Source organism: Cyprinodon tularosa, unplaced genomic scaffold (assembly GCF_016077235.1).
Source record: "Cyprinodon tularosa strain WSP-4 unplaced genomic scaffold, ASM1607723v1 ctg198, whole genome shotgun sequence".
Classification (NCBI taxonomy): Eukaryota; Metazoa; Chordata; class Actinopteri; order Cyprinodontiformes; family Cyprinodontidae; genus Cyprinodon; species Cyprinodon tularosa.
This window is the reverse complement of record NW_024038724.1, coordinates 1,091,514-1,116,714: the sequence shown is the minus strand read 5'-3', so window position 1 is coordinate 1,116,714 and position 25,201 is coordinate 1,091,514. Positions and strand designations below refer to the sequence as shown.

The following is a 25,201-nucleotide window of genomic DNA, read 5'->3' as shown; positions in this document are numbered from 1 at the left end:
AGTGACGCTGAAATCTGTTTGATCGTCAAGTTGAATAACCTAAAGGAATACTTTGCACTGAATTCTAAGTATCATGTAATTATTATACTGTCTTAGTATAATAAACAAAATAAGAGACAGTATTCACAGTCTTTAAGCAGGTCTCTGCAATCCTTTCCACCTCGTCACAGTTTAGACCCAAGAAGGCTCAGCCTTTACTGAAATGTGCTGCAGTAAAAAAGTGTCTCTTCAAAAAGTCTTTGTTCATGTCCTTCATCTCTTGGAGTCGACTTCATGGCTCTTTTTTCATTACTGCTCAGTTTTTTTTTTTTTTTTTACTTCATGTTTCCCTGACCAGCAGTCTCTGATCCTCTGCACTTCATTACTTTCCATACTGTGCCCCTTTCCCCAGTCTTAGCCAGTCTCTCCAGGGGGACTGCACTTTGTCCGGATTACTTTCTGAAATCCAAGAGGAAGAAGAGGAGAGCTGGCGTGTCCAGGTGGAGGTCGTCCTGCTGGGTCGTCGGAAAAACGACAGGCCGTTGGAGGTGGGCTTCTTCTGGAGCTCCTCTGTCTGCTGCTGCGACTTCAGCTGTTGGTTGATGACGATCTGGATGTCATCCTGAGGGAGAGAAAGGAAGGGGAGAGACTGAGCTTGATGGCTGAGTGGGATATGATTCAAAAACACAATGCTTTCAACGCCTTATTAGACCTTTAGCATCTGGAAGACTACCAGCATTGTGAAGTATTGGCAACTACAGCAGTGCTACTCCAGCCAACATGTTAATGTTCTTACTGCCAGGGAAAACTAATTTACCAGCAGTTTCTAATTATCGATTGCCTCCCTTTAAAATACTGTGGGAGCCATCAGGAGGTGTCATATATACATAATTGTACCATTGAAATTGAGCCGTTTCATTTGCTTCCATGGCCACAGGTGTAATAAATCCAATGACTGAGCTTGTAGACTGATAGGATGGCCACTTAACAAAAGGATTCCATAATTCCATAATTGTTTTTAGGTAATATAAAATAGTAGAAATTATGGGAATGAATGCAACTTAGCCATGAAGTGGAAAAATATATGAAACCACCAAGTTCAGAGCATGAAGTCGACAACTTTTTGCAGTGTCAGCAGCTACAGATGTAACCATTGAATGGGTTTCCACAGCCATGCAGCTGTATTGCAAAGTTCAGTGCAAAGAGTTGGATCCAGTGGTTTGAAGCCCAGCATCAATGGACTCTGTAGAAGTGCAGACATGTTCTCTAAAGTGATGAATCACGCTTCTCTACTTGGTAGCCCAGTGGATAATCCTGGGTTTGGCGGTAAGGGACTTTCCTGACTGTATTGTGTCAAGAATAGAATAGAAAAATTGGTTGCAGAGATTGCACTAAGATTAAAGCCCTCCCTTTGTTTATAATAAAACAAGTTTAGCTTGTTGCCAAACCAGTAATCAGTTGTGCAGCGAGAATTGTAATTTCCAATCTGGACCATGCAGAGAAAAGAAGCAGCATAATTATGGGTTCCTGGGAAAGTATAATTATGTCACTGCATTAATAATAATAATAAAAAAGGAATAATGTGTGTTGAAAGGGTTTATACTTATGGACTATAGCCTGAAAAGTTTGCTATCCTGTCAGAAGGCTCAGCTAAGACTGTCCCAGTCTTAGCTAAGCAGGTCTATATCTGGACTTCTTTAAGATGTCTTGCACTAAATTTAGATGGTGACATTTATTTTTATGTTTACACAAAATTTTAGGTCAACTAAACAAAGGTTCACTGGAACATAAAGGTATGAATGAATGAGTTGAATGACTCCTATTTATGATTTATGTTGATGTTACTATGAAAGCAAAACTGAAGAAAGTGCACAATCTTTATGCTTGTGTGCCTTCTAGTTAAATATGAGTTACTTTGCTTGAAGGGGTCTAGTAACTATAACTTCCAACATTTCTGCACCACAAGCTCTCTCTAATTGAATGAAAAGATTTCCCGATGAAATTATGGTGCCTTGTTAGCATATCATAATTTATTTCTTTGTTTTAACATTATTTGTTAGTAAATTAAGAGCTTTGTGTATATTTATCATAACAAGGTGCATGACCAGGGATAAAATATCGCACATGCACACAATGACTAAACAACAGTTATGAAACCAAGCAAGGCAGCTACTTGTAACGGAGGTTCGAAAGAAAGGAGGAAAAGTTTAAGATGAAGTGTGAAAAAGCACAAAAAATATTTATTACCAAGAGGAATTAGACCAAAGTAGTGATTATAATACAATATGAACATTTGTTTTTACTGAAGTGGGAGCTAAGGCTGTGGGAGCAATCAGATTTTGCTGCAAAAATTGATTTTTCCTTGAGTAAAAGCTGCCAGCAGATGGCGCATGTTTATCCCTGCTGATCATGCCCAGTGCAACATTTTTTCAGCCTCTAAAAAGGACTAAGAAAACAGAATTGTAATAAAATATTGACCCATATTGTTTTATTTAAAGTTGAATATATGATTTTTGTGGGGGTTTTATGGGAAGAGTAAGGTAATCACTGTACTTTTAAATTATGCAGCCCTTTTATTCCTGAAAAAATTAGACAGTTTTAACCGTGTTTTACTTGCCTACATCTAATTAGATCATGAGTAAAGTTGGAAAAATTCTTTTCCCCGTGTTCTATTGCCTGTTTTTCAACACGTCTGCCAGTGTTTGTAGTTCATTGAACTAATAAACTAACAGTTTCTGGTTTCTTAAAGCATCAAAAGATGTTAAAAAAGGGTTTAAATATAAATAAAAAAATATATAACTAGTTAAAAATATTTGAAAAGTTCACTTTACCATTAAAACGAGTAATTTGCAAGCTTTAGCTGCATGAAAAAACAGAATAAACTTCTGATTTTGGATTTAGTCTAGTTCAAAATATGTAAGATATGTTTATTAAAGCATTTTTAAAGAAAAATATCTTTGACTAAATGACAGTAACGCCAAACATCTCAGTCCCACTGAGACTTTAGTTTTTTTTGTTTATTTCTAATTCCTTATATGTTAAAAATATATCCATGATCCATTTAATGATTTTTAGGAAATTATTTTTTTATCCATTTACATCTTAGTTTCAAAAAGGGTTTTAACAGCAAACCTTTTAGCTGTAAACAGATAAGCTTCTCTACTTGAAAAGTTGCTTTCAAGTTTCTGTATTGTGCTAATAATATGAAAATGGGATTAACTTTAATCTTTGAATACAAATAAGGAAATGTAATCACAGAAAATTCAATCAGCGTTTTGATCTGCATTGTTTCCATCAATGCTCAGACGCTCAGACTAGGCAGCAGATGGTTCGGCTTGGCATCGTCACTCAGCAGCCGCGGACATCTGCTGCTCATGTCCACCCAATCTGCTTGTAACTTAGTGACGATCCACTGTGATTCACGCCGTTGTTTAAAAAATACAGCCAATTTTATCATCTATGTTTGAGAATCTTATGGAGCTGAAGTGACATCAGAAAGACTAAAAACAGAAGATTAACTGCAGCCTGAAAATGAGCTCACCTGCCAGGCCTCCAGCTCCTGAGACAACTCCAGTTTACGTTGAATAGCTTCTAATAATTGGTTGTTCAAACACATCATGTCGTTTTTGCTTCGCACCAATTCAGCCTCCATCATGTTTTTCCTGTTGAGAAATTGCAAAATGTTCAGTTAATCAGGATTAGATTGAACACACCTAGATCTATAAAAAAGAACTTATCTTTTCTAAACTACATGTACAGTACAATCTTTAACAATCTACACGTCTTCAAAAATCTGCCGCCGTTTTTAACATTCAAAACACAAAAATAATTGAATTTGATAGAAATTTTATGTAAAAGTTTTGAAAAAAAATTTTAAGTGGAAGGATAAAATTGTTTTTTTTTATTCCATAAGAATTTTACAAGCAATATTTTGATTATCAAGATATGCATTTATATTCAGGTCTCATAGCCTGTTTGTCTTGGCTACTACTCTCATTAACGAACACATTGCCAAACAGGTCTTCTTTTACTTTTTATTGCCGGATGGCAACCAACTTAAGGTGCGTTTTCTGCCACCTACTCGACTGGAGTGTGGTCATCAATTATCTCAGAGGGAAATTAATAATACATACCTCAGTGCTATGCACAAATGCACAATCAACAAACAGGTCAGTTTAGCTTGGTGATTTTGTAGTTGTTGCACTCTTTCTATTTTCTACAGAAAGCGCTGTGAGATATTCATAGCTATTGTTCAATAACCTAACTGTGGTGGCCTGGTGGTTAGAGAGTGGGGCATTTCCATCCTGGAGAGGCTACAGGACCGCTGGTTTGAAACTTGTCACTGATATTTAAAATGCTTCCCAGGTGCTGCTAATTGTGGAAGCTCCCTGCTCCCTGAGAAATGGTTCAACAAAGGCAGGGAACATATTTCCCAGTAGTACTATTAAGGGACATTTCTTTTCCTTTTTTTCAAGGTTTTTATGCCGCTAACAGCTAATTTTAACAATCAAAACACTTAGGCCTACACAGATAACATAGATTTATACAGAGAAAGAAATAAGTTTGTAAGTTTTTACTGAAAAATATCTTTAAAATAGTGTTTTTATTTGACCCTTTACGACTTAAACATTGTTTGATGAGCAGACTGACACCTCAGCAGTTCAGCGCCGATGCATCTATAAGCCTGCAGCCTATTTTCTTTCATTTACTTCTAGTTAGAAGTTCCTGCACTGTTCGGCGGATGTGACGCCAAGTGCGTCCGTGCTAAATGTGTCCAACCTAACAAACAATTGAAGTGTGGTATTCAAAATGGATTTTCTAGATACTCAGAAATGACCGGCATGCAGCTCAACACTAATTGCAACTCCACGTAAGGTGATGAAAGTAAAAACAAATATTTTTTTAATTGTCAAGTACAGTATAAGCGCAAGCTACGATAACGAGCAGCAGTGCTGCAGTTCTGTGTTTTAGCAACAAGCTGCAAAAATATGTGTTGTTTTTCAGTCTCCTTAATGAGACTTGAAAACAACCAGACTAAGTAGTTCAAAAAGATGAGTTATGTACTTGGCAATAGCTTCATCCCGATCTCTGATGGCCTGCTGGACGAAGTCCTTTTGATCCTGTATGCTCTGCAGCTTCTGTAGTAGCTCGCTATTCTCCTGCTGGAGCCGGATGTTCTTTAGAGAGAGGAAAAAAAATAAATAATCATTGAAGGGTAAGACATAAATAAATAAAAAAAACAATCTATTGGAATAAAGACATTTTAACACAGAATTTTTATTATTAACTTTTTGCATAATATATCTATTTAGATTTTAACAGCAGTTAAAAATCTAATTACCGTAGCCAAAAGATGAGTAAACTTAGACTGATTTGATGCTTCTGTGGTTTGTTTACATTAAAGTTAGAAACTTTAGGATGTTAGAAAATAACTTTCACATTAAGGTCAGAACAAAAAAGCTTTTTAATCACAAAACCCTCGATACAACACAAGAACAGCGGGCAAACAGTACAACTGCTGCTGCAGTCTAGCTCTGATACAATGGCCCGCCACAGGCAATGCCCCTCCTTATCCATCAGTGGTTACCTGATCCCTCAGCTCCTGTGCTGTGCTCAGATTCCCACAGTGATCGGCCACCCTGTCCTCAAAGCCCAGATTCACCTCCTGCACAGACAGAGACATTAGCAGGGAGGTCAGGTTTCAGACACACTTGCACAACAGAAGGGGGTTTCTGTGGTTTTGGTCTTTACAGTCAAAAAAACATAGGTGTGGCTGGTTATTTAGTTACAGTGATAAATGAATGAGGAACAAAAGCAGTGAGACTCAGGTGGATGATTGGATTTGCATTCTAAAGGCAAAAAGAACCCGCTACCAGATCATATTAGACGTCTGCTTTCAATAATCAGTAAACAAGTTAAATTAATTCATATTTTTATAAATCATCTTTCACAAATAAGAAACTCAAAGAGCTTTACATAAAAAACTAACTAAAAAAGATGGGAAGAAAACAATAAATACAAAAGTCACTTATTGATTTTATCTAGGCAGTCAGTTAGTCAAAAATTGACAAAATAAAAAAAATAAAATAAAACTTAATATCCTTAGCCTAAGGATTGCAATTTGAGGATTTTCAATGAAGAATGATCAATTCCCGAAATATTAAGTAAGAAGACATTAGGGCTGAGAACTGAGCCATGATGAACCCTACAACTGCCTCTTCTGGCATTAATTGAATTGTACAAAAAGCAAAAGATCTATCAGGAAATATACATTTTAAAACCAAAAGTTTGAATAATTAGTTTATTCTACTGGTCGGGATTGTTTTATGAACAGTATTGATATCGGAGGCTATTCAATAGGCTAATCAAAACTAGAGATGCAGTGAGAAAATGGCTTTGATCGATGACCAGCCAGTCAGAAAAAAATTAAATGAAACCAGATTTTCTATCCCTGACCTGTGAATAAATTGCACATAAGTCCTACCAGAAAGGGGCAACAGCAAAACTCAGCGTTTTGCATCTGTGAGGCATCAAGATTAGTATCAGAAATGTGTATTTATCATCATAAGCATATGGAACAACAAGGGGGTTTTATAGCCTAGGACACGTTGAGACTTTAATTCAGCATGAGAACAACACTCGGTATAAAACAGGGAGTTGGAGAAGTTTCTCTGCTTTGTCCTTTCAAGCTGTCAAGCTTTGTGTCTAAAGAAGTATGATGTGAATTTAGATGAATATTTGACTTAAGGAAAGCTGCAAATCTTAAAAATCTGAGCTCATCCTGTTGGGGATGGATACAGAGAATGTGGCTTTAGGATTATAGATGCCCTTACTGTGCTATCAGCTAATTCAGGTCTATTTTGAAGTGACAGTCCCCACTGGAGAAAAATCCACCAGCCACCACTGCACAAAATTTTGTGCATCAAATTCATTAGAGACTTTTAAATATATGTGGAAGAGGTTTGAGAAATATGATCCCCATAACTTTATCTGATTGAAAAATACATTTTTTTGCACTATATAATATTTTTTTCATTATGATACAAAGGGGCCATCTAAATGCCTTTGATTGGCGCAGCCGAGAGGAAGAGTAAATAACCGGGATAATAGAGGACTAATTTGTGGTTATTTTCCCTAAGGGTAGACCTTTTAGAGCAGAACATTTGCTTTATATAGTCATATTGAGGTATTGTGTATGCCTAAAAAACAAAATGTGTAATCTAGTGCTAAAAAAAACAGCAAAGCAAACAAATAAACCTGAGTTTCAGGAAAAGCTTGTTTACTCATAAACTGCAGCTTGCATGATTTAGTCACAAAAGAGCTCCTTCTTTGCGTGTGCTGTCATTATATGCTTATCAGAGCTTAGACAAGGTTTAAAAGAATGCATTGAGCTCATCCTTTCCTCTTTGGATTTGAACCAACAATGCAGCCGTTCATTGCTGTTTCCCTGTCCTGGCCCTCACCTGGGGACTGGATGCAGGTGACAGAGTTTGGGCCACTCCCTTCAGTCGCTGCAGAATGGCAGGTAGGTCATCCTGTTGATCCATGACGTTCGATTCGCTTTGACCCCGGGTCAGAGGGAGCAATAACTGGAGGATGGTGTCCATTTCTTGAGTTATCTGGAGACAAAAACATATGAATCTTTTATCACTACATGTTAGATCAATTGGTACCTGTTGAAAAAAATCTGGTCCAGCTTGTGGAAAGCAAACATATATGAAGTTATCAAAAGGAAATCTATAAAAGATGCATAATGAGAGGCAAATCAGTAATTGTCTTTTGTTCTGTTTCCTTTCTCTCTGCAACACACTGTATTCTCAACACTTGAATGACATTCAATATTTACACAAGGGGAGGTAAGACATATTACCGAGACCTAATTTTAGCTAAGCTGGTCAGATGACTGAATATTGTTATAAGAATAAGGAGTCCATCTTTATAAGAGGAGTCATTAAAACTGGCCAAAAATAAAATGTTTAATCTGTTTTCTCAGCTCATAAACCTGAACCTAAAAGCCCAAGACCATCTTCTTTAATATGTTAGGAATATGAAGAATGAAAAACGTAAAAATATTTACACAATGGAAAATAAGAGACAGGATACAAAGTGGATGACGCAGAAGCCTGGTTACATATCACATGATCCTGCTCAGATGTACTTTGGCATGAGTGTGAGGACTCATCAACCTCATCCCCTTTCATTTAACATCTATCCACACATAAAGACATTTACACCTTTGGATGGTGTCAGAAAAGTCACACTGTCATGTAGAACTTGTCATATTACCCTTTTCTGCAAAAGACAGCTACTTTTTCTTTATTAGCTACAACACATAGGTTGATATCCAAAACAGGCCCATATTGACTTTTTTTTTCTCCAAGATCTCACAGCAAAGGATTTTTAGGAAATAGATTTTTATTCTTGGTGGTACTTTTGGAGAGTTTTTACTGAAAACACACATGACGCACTTCGGGCAGGAATACTACAGAAACACCCACTTGCTGGGCTCCAAGTGCAAATACAGTAAAGTCAGCCTAAACAAAAATACTGGTGTCTCTTTAGCTCAGCATTTGACCAGATTTAAAGCCTCGCTGTCCAGGACAATTGTGTTTACTGTAGTGATTAAAGAGAGACTGTTTTACTTCAAGGAAAAGTCTCACTGGATAGGTTCACTTGAGTATACAGGCTGTCATGTGCTGTTCAAAAGTCAACAGTTTCTCAGTAGGCTAATTGTATAATATTGTATTACCTTCAAACAAACCTAATGTGATACTTCAGGTCACAATCTCTCTGTCATGCTTCTGGGTTGTTTATTGAAAACGCCAACAGCGTTTTTTAATGTTACTTCTGCAAAAAGATGCTGGTGATCTCTGCAGGGCTATAGGTTCTTTAGTTTTCATCTAAAGAATGATGTTTTCATGCTCTAAAAAAGTTTTTTTTTGGTTAAGAGAGTGAGTGTATTAGCTGCTATAGCTTTCTGTCCTTCTTAAATTATTTTTTCACATTGATAAACCTTTGGTATGATTATAGTGATGTAACATGAGCTGGTGGAGAAAGATCATTCTATGGAAAAAAATTTGGGATGTTTCATTTTATGTTAAAACATTTAAATGATAAACCAACAGACGCAGAATCTTTTTGTGGAGACAATCATTCAAAGATTATCTATTTAAAATCGATTATTTTAAGCAGTTTTATGCCCCAAATAGCATTTAATGTATTGTCTAATAATATTGCCAGCATTCCCTAAACTAACCTCATTAAGGCAATTATAAAAGGATTTTCAGTTGTAAAAGGGAAATCAATTTAAAGGACCTTTTTTTTTAAGACATTTATTTTTTGTAGTTGTTCAAATATGAGCTACTGTACCTGTTCTTTGCTGACCCCCCAGTCTGCCGCTTCCAGCTCTGACAATAGAGAGGCATCAATGTGGCTCCTGCTCTCCTGCAGCGACACCTCCTCCTGAAGCTCCTCCACCTGAGCTTGGAGCTGCTGTGAACGGTCCCGTGCCACCTCCACCTCCTGCCATGCATCTCGGAGCTTAAAAGAAAAAGAGGAATGCATGATTCCAACAATGTTTTTGGAAAACATGAATAATAAAAAATAAAAATCACATTTGCTCTCAGAGTCCAGATCCCCTCTGGTCTCAGTGCAGGAGGTGGGAAACAAAATGATCCTAACTAAATTACCATCTCTGTTGGATAATGTCTACCACCCCATGCATGAAGCTGGTGCTGAACTGGAAAGCTCCTTCGCTGACAGACTGCTGCACCCTAAATGCATCAGGGAGCGTTATCACAGATCCTTCCTCCTAGCAGCTCTAAGACCCTATAACCACCACTGTTCCCAACAACCACAATAAGTGTTTACATTTATTCTTTTTGCACAGTTTCTAACTTAGTCAGATAAATAACATGTTACTGTCATTTCATTTTTTCGCACTTTTCTGGTTTTGTGGCTTTTCTTCTCATATCCATTGCTGTAAAAAATGTCCACAGCTGTTATTGATTTTTTTTATTCTCCAGATAAAGAGTATTAAAACACTGTACAGTACAATGCTCTATTTGTTTTATGTTCCTATCTGTTATTTATATACACTTTTCTAAGATGCATTTTGTGTGACCACTTCCACTATAACCTTTTAATGCTGTAAACGACACAATTTGCCCATTGTGGGAAAATAAATGCATTTTGTATTCTATTCTAATAGGTCAGTTTTTTGAATTGGAGCTGTTCAGTTTTCAAGTGACTTTTATTTAACAAGAAATCCTGATCGGCCAGATTCCAGCCTTGAGCCCAACATGAAACCAAGCGAGCAAGTCAGGAATCCAGCTTTTTGGGTAGAAGCTACAATAGCAGGGATGAGGAGATTGTTTTGCAATTCTTTTAACAATCCCACTGAAACCCTGGTGGCTTGGTAGAATGTAGAGCATTGCTTTAAAACTAAGGCTTTTATTTATCTACCAACATCGTTTACCTATATGACATCCCCTAAATGGAGGGTTTTCATAGCTGTAAGGAAAGGGTGGGGGATATGCTTGCTGTGTTTGAAGGGTTTAGGTATCGGCATGTGTCTCTGTTTGTATACCTGCTGGCTGTGCTGCTGGTTGAGTTGGTCATGCTGGGTTAAGCACGTTTGTAAAGAGGCCAAACTCGCTTTCAGCTCAGCGTTTTCTCGACTGACGCTCTCCAATCGTTGCTCCAGCGCCTGCTCCTTCTGTGTGAGCCTCAACACCTGAAGGAAAAATTTACAAAAACACTGTATGTTATCGTCTCATCTGCTACCACAGACTGAAGGACTGAAAATAAAGTAAAGTGGAAACATTCTTGCTTCAGAAACAAGGGAAATATAATTGTTTTGATAAAAAAAAAAAAAGCAGCGAGGAACAAAATAAAATAGGAGGAAGAAGTTGGAGGCTTAAAAATTACCTATAAATGAACCTGAGGAGTGATTACAATGGTGTCCAAGATGTATATACACAGTATATGATACAATCATATCAATGTTTTAATAATTTTGGGATTAAAATGGCATGTCTGAGCAGTCCTATTAGTCCTCATCCACAACTTTTCTAGGCTGAGGAACATTTTCATGGCGGGTTAACCAGCTTTCTGCAGGTTGCAGCCATATGACCCAAAAGTCATCCTAAGCTTTATGCAATTTGTAAAAACATTAAAGAACAGCCACCCACATCTCTCACTCTAGACTCAAATTTGCAGCTGGAGCAATTTGACTAATTGTGGGGCACTGAGGTGGTAGCATCACACTGATGGTGTGATTGGCTAAGTAGTAAAAGAGTATCTATCTCCAAATTTAACAACTTTTTTTTCAGTCAATGGCTACATGGTTGAAACCTGGACACATTTAGATATTTCAACCTGATCTAAGAACCTAAACTCAAACAAACAAGAATAAACCTTTATCTGAGCTGACCTAGAGGCTCTTATCCATGTATCAGAATGGATGTTTGTACATATTTGATTCTGATTGAAGATGATAAAAAAAAGCTTAAAGTAAATCCAAAGTTGCGAATCCAATGAATCCATGTTTGCCCTTTTATTTTCTGTCCTAGCTTTATTTAAATTCCTACGATTTATTCTGCATTAGCTGCTCTTCTAATTGTATTAGTTTTCCCTGAGCTTTCTGTTGTCCAATGACACAGAGGAGGGAAATAGCTCTACAATATCGACAGATTTCATGCTATTTTTTTGCTCCCTGTCTGCTTGACTACAAAACACTTTAATCCTGTTATTGGAATGAGTCAGAAATTTATCTGCATCCACCTGCTCCTTCATGGCGCTGATCAGCTCCTCATCCTGCTGTCTGTTGTTTCCTCTGCTCTGCTGGAGCTCCTGTTTCAGCGCCTGCAGCTCACTGGTCATGGCTCTCTCCACCTCCATGGCCTTTGGAATCACAGAGGAAAAGACCAGAGAAGGGTTTACAAAGGAGAGCTTGTAGCTCTTAAAAAGCAAGAAGATTTATTCTGCATTTTCTTTGTATTGTTTTATTACCTGATTCAGGGGAAACAAACCTATGATACCAGGGATATCATAGAGTCCTAAGCTCATTAATAGAACTGGATAATTAGAGAACAGACATCTACAGCTCATTAAATAAAATCCCTATAAGCAAAGAAAATAGAGGAAGTTGCAAATTATATGAAGAAATTAGTTATTATTTGGTTGGATCTTCCATTCAATTGTTTTCAAGTTCTGCTTTTGGAAAAAATTGCTTGGCTGGACATTTAGAATTGCTTTAAGACAAAGTTTGTATTATTTGGACATTGGAATTTGGAAGTAGAGAATCTGGGAAGATTGCTGGTGTTAAGCACTGTAGGAAGGAGAAAGGGTAGAAGGGTATAATTAATTATTCATAATCTTTGTATGTGTTAGGTTGATTGGGTTGTCTGAAATTAAGCTGTTGATTAATTTATTTATTCACCTCAGGAGCTTCTGTCTGGTCAGAACCTGAAAAGACTGCAGGATGTGTCTCTATTCACATTCAAAATAAACCAGCCGCAATATCAGAAAGATTCTAAAAAAAATAAGAGTCAAAAAATAAAATAGGCGAAGCTCTGAATAAAGGTCTGTTAAACATTCACCATACTGCAACCATGAGACCTAACATCAGCCCGGCTCCTGTCCCCTGTTTCCTGAACCCAGACCCCCGGTTCCCCTTACTCAGCTGTTTGGCAGGCCGCTGTCAGGTCTCATCAGGCGCTCATAATACCAGATGAAACGCCGACCTCCACAGCAGAGGGAGAGCATAGGCGTCTTGGTGACATCTTCACGCTCCATTAGACTGCAGTGGAGCAGGAGGTAAACTTGGACTTGATGATAAATGGCTTTCAGAGCAATTTTAAAGAGGAAGTGAGGCTTACATAGGAGAGGACATGATGAGAGTAAAAGAGACACAATTGGACGAAAACAAAACACAGCAAACGGGAAACAAGCCTTGGAAAAGAAAACGAGGAGCTTTTAATTAACATTTCCTCTACTTTTCTCTCTCATTCAACAAACTTGGGCCGTTTCCACAAAAGAGGCAGCGACCCACTGGGAATCAGCAAAACAAGAGACAGAGGAGGACGCTTCTCCAGTAGAAGCACAAAGCCTAATTGATAAATCCTCTGGAATTAATAGCCTCTATGAAGCCACAGGTCTCCACCGATGCAAACACAGAGGCATCGACCAGCTGACAACCCCAGCTACAGCACAGTCCCTCGGGGGCCCCCTTTTAGAAAAGAAAAGCTCCTCCCCTGGGAAACATTGGCATTGGGTGTGAAAGGTAGCATCAAAATGGACAAAAATTTAAGATTTATCTCAGAAATATACAAAAGGCTTTTGTTTTATGTGGCTTGTGAGCGTGGTGATGCTGGCAAAGGGGTGAAGGTCAGGGAAGCTTTTCTGAATTCAGGCACTCTCCTTTTTCAGTAACTGAAATTCACAGAGAGAATTTAATCCCAGCTGTCTAATAACCTTCAGTGATCATGCAGTGAGGGGGAAACAGGAGGAGGAAAAGTAAAGCATGCCTCCAAAGTAAACCTTAGGAAAAGGAGTAGCGATGGTTCGAATGTTAGAAATGCCTCTAATCTGCAGCTAAACTTGAAGTTAAATCAATTTAAAGAAAAAAAATATCTAAGAAAAAGAAAATGTTTTAAATGATTCCATAAATGGTCAGCCTAATACTTCTTCATAATAATTCTTCAATGCTTTTTTTTTTACAGTAAGATTTAATTAAAGTTTAGTTTTAAAACTTTTAGAATGATTAACTAAACATTTCCACCCTCCCATTATAAACATACTCCCATGTCAGTTGGTATTTCTTATCAGCTTCTTTGAAATTTCTGTTTTTTCAGAGAAAACAGAAAATGTCCTACTCTCCTGTTTATTCTGGGCTACATTTAATGTTTTACCTTAATTAAGACTAATGTGAGTTATGTAATTAAAAATAAACTGACGCAGCAGACACATGCAGGTCTGGATCTGTTAATGTGATTAAAACCTGGAATCACTAACTGATTCCTGATGTTTAATCTTCTTTTCTGAGCTCAGGCTCCTGCGTACCCACTCACTTCTGAACTCTGTCATCATTGGGAATTTTCTGTGCAGGTTTTTCTGCAGCCATTTCCTCATAAGCTGCAGGACAGGAGATCCTAACGCCACCGATCTTTCAGGTGTGTTTGATATTGCTGGTAAATTGCTTCTGGATTCCATTTCTCTGGTAAATTGTCATCAAGCTTCCAGACAAGCTATTTATACTCCTGCAATTATAACATTTTTGTCTCCGGTAAGATGATACGAAATCTGCAAAACTTATTGTTGAAAAGCACCAAAACCTAAAGTTGAGAAGGTGGTATTTATGCAGAAAACTACTAAACTAGCAACAATTTTTAGTGATTATCAGAACCCTTATTAAAGAAACTTGTGAACAAAGCCTCTGATTGGTCATCTGAGCAGTTCCTCAATTATGTTGTAAAATTCCTTTTGCGTTTAAAGCAACACAGCAACTCCAAACATAGAGCCAGAGCTACAACAAAACAATCCAGTCAAAGTCAGGTCCTAAATCTGACTGAGAATGTGTGTCAAGAACTGGAAAATTAGTTTTTGAAGATGCTTTTAATCTAATCTGACTGAGTTTAAACAGCTTTGCATTAATCTGGTGGTAAGATTTCCCAGTTGAGCCTTACTCTACTGCTAATGCAGCTACAATGGGGAATCTGCTTCCTCTGAGTTTATCATTATGAACCACTTGATGTTGTGCATATAATCCCACCAAAATCTATTAAAGTTTGTCTTTTAATGTGAAAAACTGCAAAAAAATATATAAAAATTGACAGGGGTATAAATATACAGTATTTGGAAGTAAATGACAAATGCAGTAAATCTGCACTTTGCCTCTTGATAGACGTCCTTCTCTCTGCAGGGGGTCTTAAGCAGTGACTTTTCATTTGTTGGGGTAATTATTTCCCTGACTTTCCGAGTGAGAAAGAAATTATTTAGGTACTTTAAACTGAAATGACTCAAAGAATAAAAAAGGAACAAAAAAATGAAAGAAAAAAAATAGGTAAATCTACAAGCTACCATCAGGTTTTGTAAAGTTTCTTGATTTAATACATAACATTAAACATGCATTTACATCATAAAAAGAGGAAAACCTGAATGGTTTTGTTGTTTACTAAAAATCTAATTCCAGACCTATGACACTACAAAAAAATCCACCAAAAACTCACCCCAGCAGGCAGTAGCAATACTCTTCACCACGTCTAATCACCAAACATCCGACACAGAGCTCCTTCACAAAGCTGTTTCGTAACCTTGATCGCTTTATTTTCCAACATTTTACCAGCTAAACAGTCTATAACTAACCAGGAATGGATCTTGGCAGCCAAATTAAAAACTTGCTTCACTTCTATTCTCTCTCTCCTGAAGCAGCAAAGAGCTGTACTTTTATCTAAATTGACTTTTTCCTGAACTTCATGGGGGCATGTATTCCCAGTAGTGGAGGAGTTCCTTGATTATTTGGACCTTGACTTATGGGAGGATTTTAGCTGCTGCTTGGATTCATTTTTAACTTTTGCTCCTAGTTTCACAACAACAAGGAAACAGGTCCGCTAGGCGATCAGTCGGGCGGAAAGCAACAAGTTCACAAATGTTTAGAAGGACACGGCATGCTTTTCTGAGACTGGAAAAATACTCAAGGTTGTCCAGCTGAGGGATCCTATCGGTTCCTCCGTGTTCACAGATAAGAAGCTGTAAAATATGTCAGACTTATTTTTGCTCCCTGGGTGGGGCGTTTCTGTGAGATCAGGACGATAAAAGTTTGACCTAAACCCTGAGTCAGCTGGACGCTGTCACTGATCTCATCTATGATGTCATTCCATTTTTTTAAGTTAAAAGTTAACTTCAATATATCACCATTAACTGGCCTAGAGTCTAACAACACAAAAAGTAAAAAAATTATAGAAAACAATAATAAAGATTTCCCCCCCTACATTCACTCTGTAAAGTGAAACCAGTAGCAGTAGGAGATCCTGTATAAGTCTCCTCTCTGTATCTTAAATCAAGTTATTTCATTACCTTTCACTCTCCTTCTTGTTTATATATCATTTCCATCCTGCAACACATAGATCCTCTACCAGGACAAGTCCCAGCTACTGACCAGATTTCTCTTCTGCATGAAGAGTTCTGGTCACAAAGTTTAGGCTTCATATTATTACACATTTACTTGTACATTGATATCAATGCCCAATCAGTGGCTTCTAGTTTTATAATTTACAAATGTTAAACAAAATTGAATATAGCAGGTTTATATGTATACGGTAGCTATATTTTTACCTTAAAATAGCCATATGTTCATTGGATCTTGATCCGGCTACAATAAAAAAAAGAATGGGGAAAAGTAAAATAACAGTTTTCTGGTTTACTTTTTGGGGGTTTCCAACTAGAGGTTTTTTTACGCTTGATAAAATGTTGAGAGTTATGAACGAAACCTTAGAAATTATTAAGGCATTTGGGCATAATGAGGAGAAAATGTTTAGAAGAGTTTAGGAGAGGTTTTTTCAAACATAAGAACTCTATGACAGCTGCAAAGCTTGGGGGTGGCAGCATCATGCTGAGGATGTGTTTTTAAAATGATGATGCATTAGGAGGATGGATGAAAAAGGACTTCATTTAAGTTCTCAATTTTCTAATTAAAATCACTAATCAAACAGCTGCAATTTGGACTTAATCAGTAAAAGAGGATAAACCTCTAACCAGAGAGGTTGTAATAATTATTTGTACAATAGAAAAAAGAAAAAGAACATGTTTTAAGACCTTACTCCGGCATATAAACCACCTGAGAGTCTCAGCTTAAAGCTAAAACAGTTCTGACTCAGACTGATACAGAAGCAGCTTAGTTTCACATAAGTGGATCCAATTCCCCTCTAGTTATGCCTTGGATCCATAGCAGGTGTTAGTTTCATCCAAGCGGAGTTTCCTGTCACTATTATTCTTTTTAAAACTAAACCTCAGTGTCAGACTCACAGTTCTGAGCTCCTCCCTGAGGCGCTGCGTCTGCTCGCTGTGCTCCAGCTGCAGTCGGCTCTTGTCCCTCTCGGCCTCGCTGAGCGCCTGCGTCAGCCGCTCCACCTGGGAGCTCAACTCCCTCACGTCCCGCTCCAGGTCTCCCACCTGGCTCTCCCACTGGGACTGGACGTCCTCCAGCTTCACTCGCAGGTCATGGCGTCCCTGCTCCAGCTCCTGCGGATCCAAACAGGAATGAGTCAGAAGATTAACAGATGACCAGAAATCATCAAGTCAATCCTTTAGTTCATCAGTTTTTTTATTTTTTATTTTATTAATATTTAAAGATGCATTAGTTCTCACGCTAATGAATGCCACAATCAAATGTTTAGTTTTTGACAAAGCTGACCAGAAATAATAGATATTTTAGTAATATTGCATCACAAACAAATAAGGACTGAAACTTTAATTATAATTTACAACATATGTGTCAAATTTAAGGCCAGTGGGCCGGATGTGGCCCACCTCTGCAATTTATCAGGCCCTAAAGGGCAAGAACAAAACAGAACATCGCATAAAGTACAGCTGTTCCACTTAAGTGTCCCAAACTGTGAAACAAATAGAAAATGTCAAAAATGTCATTTTTATTTAGCTGCAATTAGCACTTTAAAAGACTTAATAACACTGAGGTGTCCCTATATAAAAAGAGAATTGGACACCCCTCATTTACAATATTTACTGCACTTTATGAAATGGAAATGTTCATTTTACTGCTAAGCTGCTGCTGATTCACCGCCTTAAAGGTGTGCAGAATGAAATATTTCTATTTTGCATACACTGACAATAAAAGTTGTCTAAGTCTTTTCCCTATAACATTGTCTTTTGCCATACTTCAGAAAGCTTTTAAATCCAAATCCCACTCTTTTCAAGACTACAGAGGAATCTTAATAGTTGTGCAGCAGATTCAACTCAGTTCTAACACCAGTTTAAAATTTGAAACCATTTAGACCTTGCAGGTAGAGCATGTGACCAGACTGACACATATCTAGACCATAGAGACATTCCCAGGGCTGTTCTGGCCACTGGGGATACAGGGGATGGGCAAATGTCCATGTTTGGGCCGGCACAAGGCTGTCATAATGAAAAGAAAAAATAGTTTATCATTATTCTCCTAATGTATATGTATACTAAATCATTATCAGTGTTCCAAATGGTATTCTAATAGAAACATAAAAATAAATTAAATAAACCACAACGATGATGAATGAAACTTAGACTTAGACAAACTTTAGAGTCGAAAATTTCGATACATTCAGCGTTTTGACAGTGAATGAGCAGCTAAGCAGTAAAATGAGCAGAAAGAGGAAGCTGCAGATTTGATGTTATAATCTGATGAATGATGCACCAGATACAAAGCCCCTACATTTAGGTTAAAATTATGTTGCATGAACCACGAGTTGTGGTTTTAAAGTTGCTTTCTGTCAGCTGACCCCTTTAAAAAATCAACTAAATATGCAGAAACAAATATAGATTACCTCCTGCACTTGAGAGAACATGCTGCTCCAATCTAAATTAATTGCTTCAATTGGTAACAAGTAATTGAATAAAGTACGGTTTTAACCTTAATTCAACAAGATTCACGTACTTGTTACAAATTTGATCAATTATTTTAATTTAGAGCAGCATTTTATTTTAAGAGTGCGTAAAATACTGGTTTATGGTATTATTTAAAAGAGAAATATTCAGAAAAAGGTTTCATCTACATTATAAGGTATTGTTTTCCAGTTTCTATTTTGGTCCTTACAAAACTAAAATTTGTGTTTTTTTTTATTGCATATTTTTCAAATAACAAACCAGATGATATTACTAGTAGCTTTTTTAACAGATTTTATTCTTTGTAACATTTCTTTTCACAAATTACCAATTGATTTTGTTATGTATTTAATGCTGAAACCAATCAACCTAGATATATGTCCCCTTGTATTCTGTGTGTCTCCCGTAAAATAAGGAACAGTCCAATGACTCTTTCAGCTAAATCTCCATCCTCTGTAGGCCCTGATAGATGATCTGAATAAATCTGCAAGACTTTAGATCAAACTGGCTTTAATCCTTCATAATTATTAAAGTTATCTACAACCAGTCCTGCTTTTTGTGTCCAAAATTGTTTTAAATTCAAGCTATATGACTCCCTAGTGGAAGCACTGATATTTTCAGTCTCTTATCACCTCTCAGGTGTGAGATTCTTTGCACCCTCTTCATGATCACCACCAGGTAACTGTTGCACTAGTGTTGTTCCACTTTGCAGCCTGTGGCATATAAAGCATTTCTGTGTCCACATTTGAGCAGGACAGGAGTGCTTGTGGAGTCATCGAAACCAAAGCAGAGGAAAAATATGTAAATAGTGAGAGCAACTGAGTAGAAACCTGTTATAATGTTAGGATTTATTTTTTCTTTAATGTGAGATGAAACTGACTTGAGGAGCCATTCTGAACCAACAAGTGCGAATTTATTTTCTTTAATAGTGCAGATGGGTTAAAATAATCATTTCATATCTGATCAGTCAACTTATAAATCTATCGTTTCTTCATTTAATAAATCTGAATGTTCATGTTATACAAATTCTCTGTTGCTACAAGAAGGGAAGGCACTTTCCTGTGAAACTCCAACCCAGTCAGCCGCCCACCCAAAGCGCAAACTTTCTTTTTTTTTTTTCTTTTTACGCAGCACATCTATTTCTTCATGTTCAATATCTACAGCCATTCCGTTATCCGAATCCTGTTGAAAACGCGTTAAAATTATGGAAATGTTCTCTTTTCCTACCTCCAGCTGGTCTGCGAACTGTTCATGAAGCTTCTCGCTCTGTTCCTTCAGCTGACGGTTTTCCAGGAGCAACGCGTTTCCCAGCTGCGCTGCCAAAATAACCTCTTCCTCCTTTTGTTTCAGAGCATGCAGGAGTTCAGAGGGCTCCTGGTAATCTGTTATTTCCTCAGCTCTGTAGGCAAAATAGAAGTCCTCCTCCAGCTCCATTTTCTTGGGTTTTAACCTCCATTCATGTAGCCGATCCATCGCTCTATATTAACAGTTTTATTATTTTAGTTTCTGCTCTTTTCCCTGTTAAGATGCATGAATTAAACGCGCAGAAGAGGTGCCATTCATCACTGAGAGCTCTCTGACAGTCTGGATCTCAGTGGGGGACACTCCGGTGAAAGTTGTCTGACTGCCCTCTGCGTGTGTCAGCAGCGATGGTTGTTTGGTCTCCAAGAGGGGGCGGGGCTTCCCTTTACCTGAGCGTAAACAGACACCTGATCCATGGCACCAGCGCGCGCGCTGCGTCATCGTGGAAACATGACAACTCCTGCATATGACCCAAACATGCAGAGAAACACGTTTCTCTGAGTTTCAGTAAAGCTTCAACTCCAACATGGATGGTGACTCAACTTTAAATTAATGACATTTAGGGCCTAAGTCTAATTTTACCACATTTTCCTCACCACTTGTAAAGCAAACATGTTTATATCGCATATACCTAATATTAAATAAAAGACACATTAGGTTATTGTTCACATTAACTTAACTTCTGTGTATTAGCATTTTCATGTATTGACTTTATTTCTTTACTACTTTTCCAATTTTCTTATTAACAAATGTTTCAATTCTAATTTAAAATGTGTATATGTATGTATATATATGTATATATATATATATATATATATATATATACAGGGCGACAGTGGCGTTGGATGTAGGAGTTTGCCCTGAAATCGAAGGGTTGACGGTTCAAGCCCCGACTCCGACTTTCATTGTCGTTGTGTCCTTGGGCAAGACACTTCACCTGCATTGTCTACTGATGGTGGTCAGAGGGCCCGGTGGCGCCAGTGTACGGCAGCCTCGCTTCTGTCAGTGAGCCCCAGGGCAGCTGTGGCTACAATGTAGCTTGCCACCATCAGTGTGTGAGTGTGTGTGTGAATGGGTGAATGAATGTAGTGTAAAGCGCTTTGGTCAGGTCTCCTAACTTGAATAAAGGCGCTATATAAGTACATGCCATTTACCATTTACCATATATATATATATATATATATATATATGCATATATTTGTATATGTATATATATGCTTGCTCACAAACACACACATATATATATAGATATATGTATTCTAAATGAATAAGCTTAATTAATATGAGGAGTTTTGTTGGAAGCAAGCCTTCATTATCTCACTTGCATCCACATTTATTAATATTAGCTCAGGAAATGTACTGAAAGCAAAATGAAGTTTGTGAAATGACCTAGTCAAACTCTTGAAGGAGGGTTAAATGGCCTGTAATGGGCCATTCATGCTTGAAATCCTTCTAAAATGACTAATTGATCAAGTTTTTTAGGGCTTTAACTAACAATTACTTAGCCAATTGCTTAATCTATCAGTTTTTTTAATTAATAATTGGATATAAAAAAAAGTTCCTAAAAGAAGACTGTTTACAGAATTTAAACCAGGTAAAACTAAAACTTTTCCGCATGAGGAAATCTGCATATTGACAGCAAAGATTTTTTATTTTTTTTATTCTTTATCATAAAATAAAAAGTAGTTTTTATTTATTTATTTTTTATTTATTTTGGTATAATTACTGCTCTGTGTTGCTGAGCTCTGTAAGCTACAGACATGATTTAGAGTCTCTATAATCCAGTTAACAATTAATCTATTACAATAATAATTAGCATTTAGTTGCCGGTTATTTTTATGATCAATTAATCACAAATAATTTGATTGTTTGTTACAGCCCTAAAGTTTTCCACAAAAAATAAATCTACAATTGCAAGTTCATTGGTGTTTTCAAACCTTTTTTTCTTGTAGGCTTTTGATGACAGTGATGTTTTAGTTATCTTTACCTTTCAAATTTTAAATGTTAATTTATACAAATAAACAAATGTTCAAATATAATGAGTCTGCTATGGAAGGTCTCTGGTTTCCTCAGAGAGGGAATCTGTGCCATTCTTTGTCTAGACGCTCTTCGAAGGTCAAGGGTCATCATCCATGAGCTTTCTTGAAGCAGAGTCCGGTGTCATGGGAATAAGAGACAAAGCATCCTGACGCATGGCAGAGCTTTGTAGTCAGAGAAGCCATGGCTTCTGTACATATGGTATCAGCAAACATGGAGGGACTGTACGTCACAGCCCAGCATGCCTCGCTGCTATTGTCTCCATTGTTCCTGTTGATGTGCCACCGGTGTGATGGGTTGTTTAACAGAGCACCTGCTGAGAAGTCCTGCAGAGCTCAACAATACATGCAAGCGGAGCTAATAAAGCGCTGGGGTTCATACATGTGTGCATACAGTCAGATGTGAGGAAGGAATTGTCTGATTAGACACAATAAATGTGAAGCACACGAATCGCTGCAGCACAGATGACACCAGCTTTTAGATCAGACTGCAGGTGCTTCTGATAATGCCACTTCTACACATGTTCCAGATAATCTGTGGTGAGAAAATGCAGAAGGAGATAGAAAAGGAGGCCTTGAAGCAGCACATCTGATGACCATAAAACCCTCAGAGAGAGGTGATAATGGCACCTTGAGGAAAGTATTACATGGTGACACTGAGCATTCACAGCATTATCAGCAGCACATGACGTAGTGGTGAAGGAGCTGGATCATTAAGAAAATTAAAGAACAAGATAAGCAGAAACTATTAAACAGACTTTGAGTGAACCGATGTCATAGTTTACCAATTCAGAAAAAGCTGTTGGACTTTGGATCATAATTTACCTCAGTCCGAATATATGATCTCATCCTTCCTGTATAACGTAACCAGGTCATAAAGAAGGTTTTATTCAGCTGTTCCTTAAATTCATAATCCTACGCAAACCCTGACAGTCTAAATTACCCCAAAAGGCACAGGATAGTAACTAAGCACTTTAATTAATAATGCAATATTTTATCTTGTTCTAAGGATTTGTTATTGCTGAATTGTTTCAATTCACTTTATTGAAATAGCACTAATTCCCAACACATGTCATCTCAAGGTACTTCGCAGAGACAATACATTCCTCAAATCCTCAGACGGGATAAAACCCAATGGTCGTCAATAGGGCTATTCTTTTATTTCTCAAAAAAAGTCCTAACAGGTCTGCCCAGCATGCATTTGCTGATTCTTTATTGCATTCAGCAACCATGCCTTGTGATCACGTCAAACGCATGCATTTCCACCCCTGTATTTACCATCCATTGTTAATATTTTATTTGATTTGTTAATAAAATTTTAGTTGAGAAATTTGTCAAATTTGTTATCATTGCATCGTTATAATGTCAATGGAGAAAGAAAAAAGATAAGCACCAAAAAGTAGCCACCATATGTCAGTGGTTAGACCAGTTTTTACATAATCATAATGGCACTAGCCTTAAATAACCTGCATTGGTCGATCTCTGTCAGAAACTCACATCACAGTCCAACCCTCAACTTTTTCTCAGTTTTTAGACAGACTGCTTACAGCTTACAGGTACATGCCGCCACCTACTGTACCTGAGTAATTTCCAAAACCTCCATCTGAAATTCTACTATTTAGTTTTATGTAGACATTTGAACAATGTTCTCCCAATTAGGTCTCCTTTTTCCCTTCACTTCGCAATATTCCTTCTTGACTTCCGTTTAGTTCCACCTATCTTACTGTTCCCAACATCCTTTTCTTTCAGTTGTATCCCCTCTCTACAATGTCATTTAGATAATTATGACCTATCCTCAGTCTCATCATCACCTTTGTCCACCCTTTATCCACCTTACTTACACTGATTTTTCTTGTTTTTTTTGTGTGTACATTTCTTACTGTATTATCCTCATTTCACCTTTTTAAGCACATATTTCTAATTCTGTACTTTTTACTATCCAACCAAATCTGGCACAACACAATATCTCTGATGAAATTTAGTGGCTTCCACCAGAACAGCTAATTCACAAATAAAGATAAAATATTGTTTCATCTGATATATTTTACATACAGAACCTATATCTGACTTCCACCTTGTATCGATTAGATAAAATACAAAACTAACTGAATTGAATCAAACTGAAGCTTCAGTCCACTTCCACCATCATGGTGGTCTGCCTGGTGAGGTGAAGTCATTAAAGGGATAGTTCGGTATTTTTGACATGAATCTGTATGGCATCCCCATCACCAGCGGCATGCAATCACACTGACTTACCCCTGGCAGCGTCCTGTGAGCAGAGTTATCGTCCAGTTTTGGTCAAGCCGAAAGTAGTCCTGCAGGTTTTTAGGTACAGCGAAATAAAACTTTTCTCTTCCCAAAACATTATGTGTTCAAAAGAGTGATATTTTCGCATCCCAAAAACATTGTAGTGGAAAAAGTCACACGTCGTTATCAATTGGTCCTATTTTCTCTCTTTTCGTATCAGTGCGCGCCGTCATTCAGACAGCGAGCCCAACAACAGCCATGAGACATGGCTGTTGTTGTTTAAACAAGCTGCATGACATCGAATGACTTTTCTGTCTACATCAGTGGACCTATTTAGCAAAGTAGGTAAAAAAAAAAAAAAAAAAAACAATCTAAAGATACTAGAAATATAAAACAAACATAAAAAAAAAAATAGATTTTGGAGAAACAATTGAAATATATTATCAATGCAGAAACACTAAATAATGAATACATAGTAAAAAATTAAATTCCAAAATATTTTAAGAGAAAAATTAAAAGCTTAAATATCGCAGTCTATTATTGTCATATAATTTAAATAAATAAAAGAAAAAATAAGAAAAAAACAAGTAGGCTACATAAGTAAAAACGTATATAACATTATAATGATGGTGAGGTTACTGAATATATAGTTGCTTAATAAATCAAGGGTAAGGAAAGTTATGTGAATCTGTTGGAACAATATACAATTTCATCATTTCAAGACAACAATTTCATTTTTTTTAATTATGAATAAGTCAATGTGTACACTATCTTTTTATGGTGTTTTATTTGGTATATTTCATAAAATCTAATTTCACTTTAATGTTGTTCTTTTCATTCTGCTGCACTTTATTGACTGGAAATGTTCACTCACTCACTTACTGTCTGGAAATTTGGTTTTGTATACCCTGGTAGAATAACCGGGAGAACATAAGGGCAAATCATCTTTATTTCGGTGTTTTTTCCAGTTGAAAGCGGTTTCCCGAGTTGGGCAATTGCACACTCCGACCAGCAGAGGGCGATATATCAGCGGGGTATTC

The 25,201-nt window shown here is 37.2% G+C and overlaps 1 protein-coding gene across 1 annotated transcript; it reads right to left on the bottom strand.

Moving 5' to 3' along the window:
* Positions 1–257: 257 nt before the first annotated feature.
* On the bottom strand, positions 258–20,049 carry si:ch211-235m3.5 (BICD family-like cargo adapter 1). Its single transcript, XM_038284023.1, has 10 exons — positions 19,804–20,049; positions 17,005–17,220; positions 11,764–11,883; positions 10,568–10,714; positions 9,349–9,519; positions 7,443–7,598; positions 5,567–5,644; positions 5,044–5,156; positions 3,521–3,641; positions 258–601 (listed from the first exon to the last, which is right to left on the bottom strand). The coding sequence occupies exons 1-10, from the start codon at positions 20,047–20,049 to the stop codon at positions 362–364; spliced, it is 1,608 nt and encodes a 535-aa protein (XP_038139951.1). The 3' UTR covers positions 258–361.
* Positions 20,050–25,201: the final 5,152 nt, after the last annotated feature.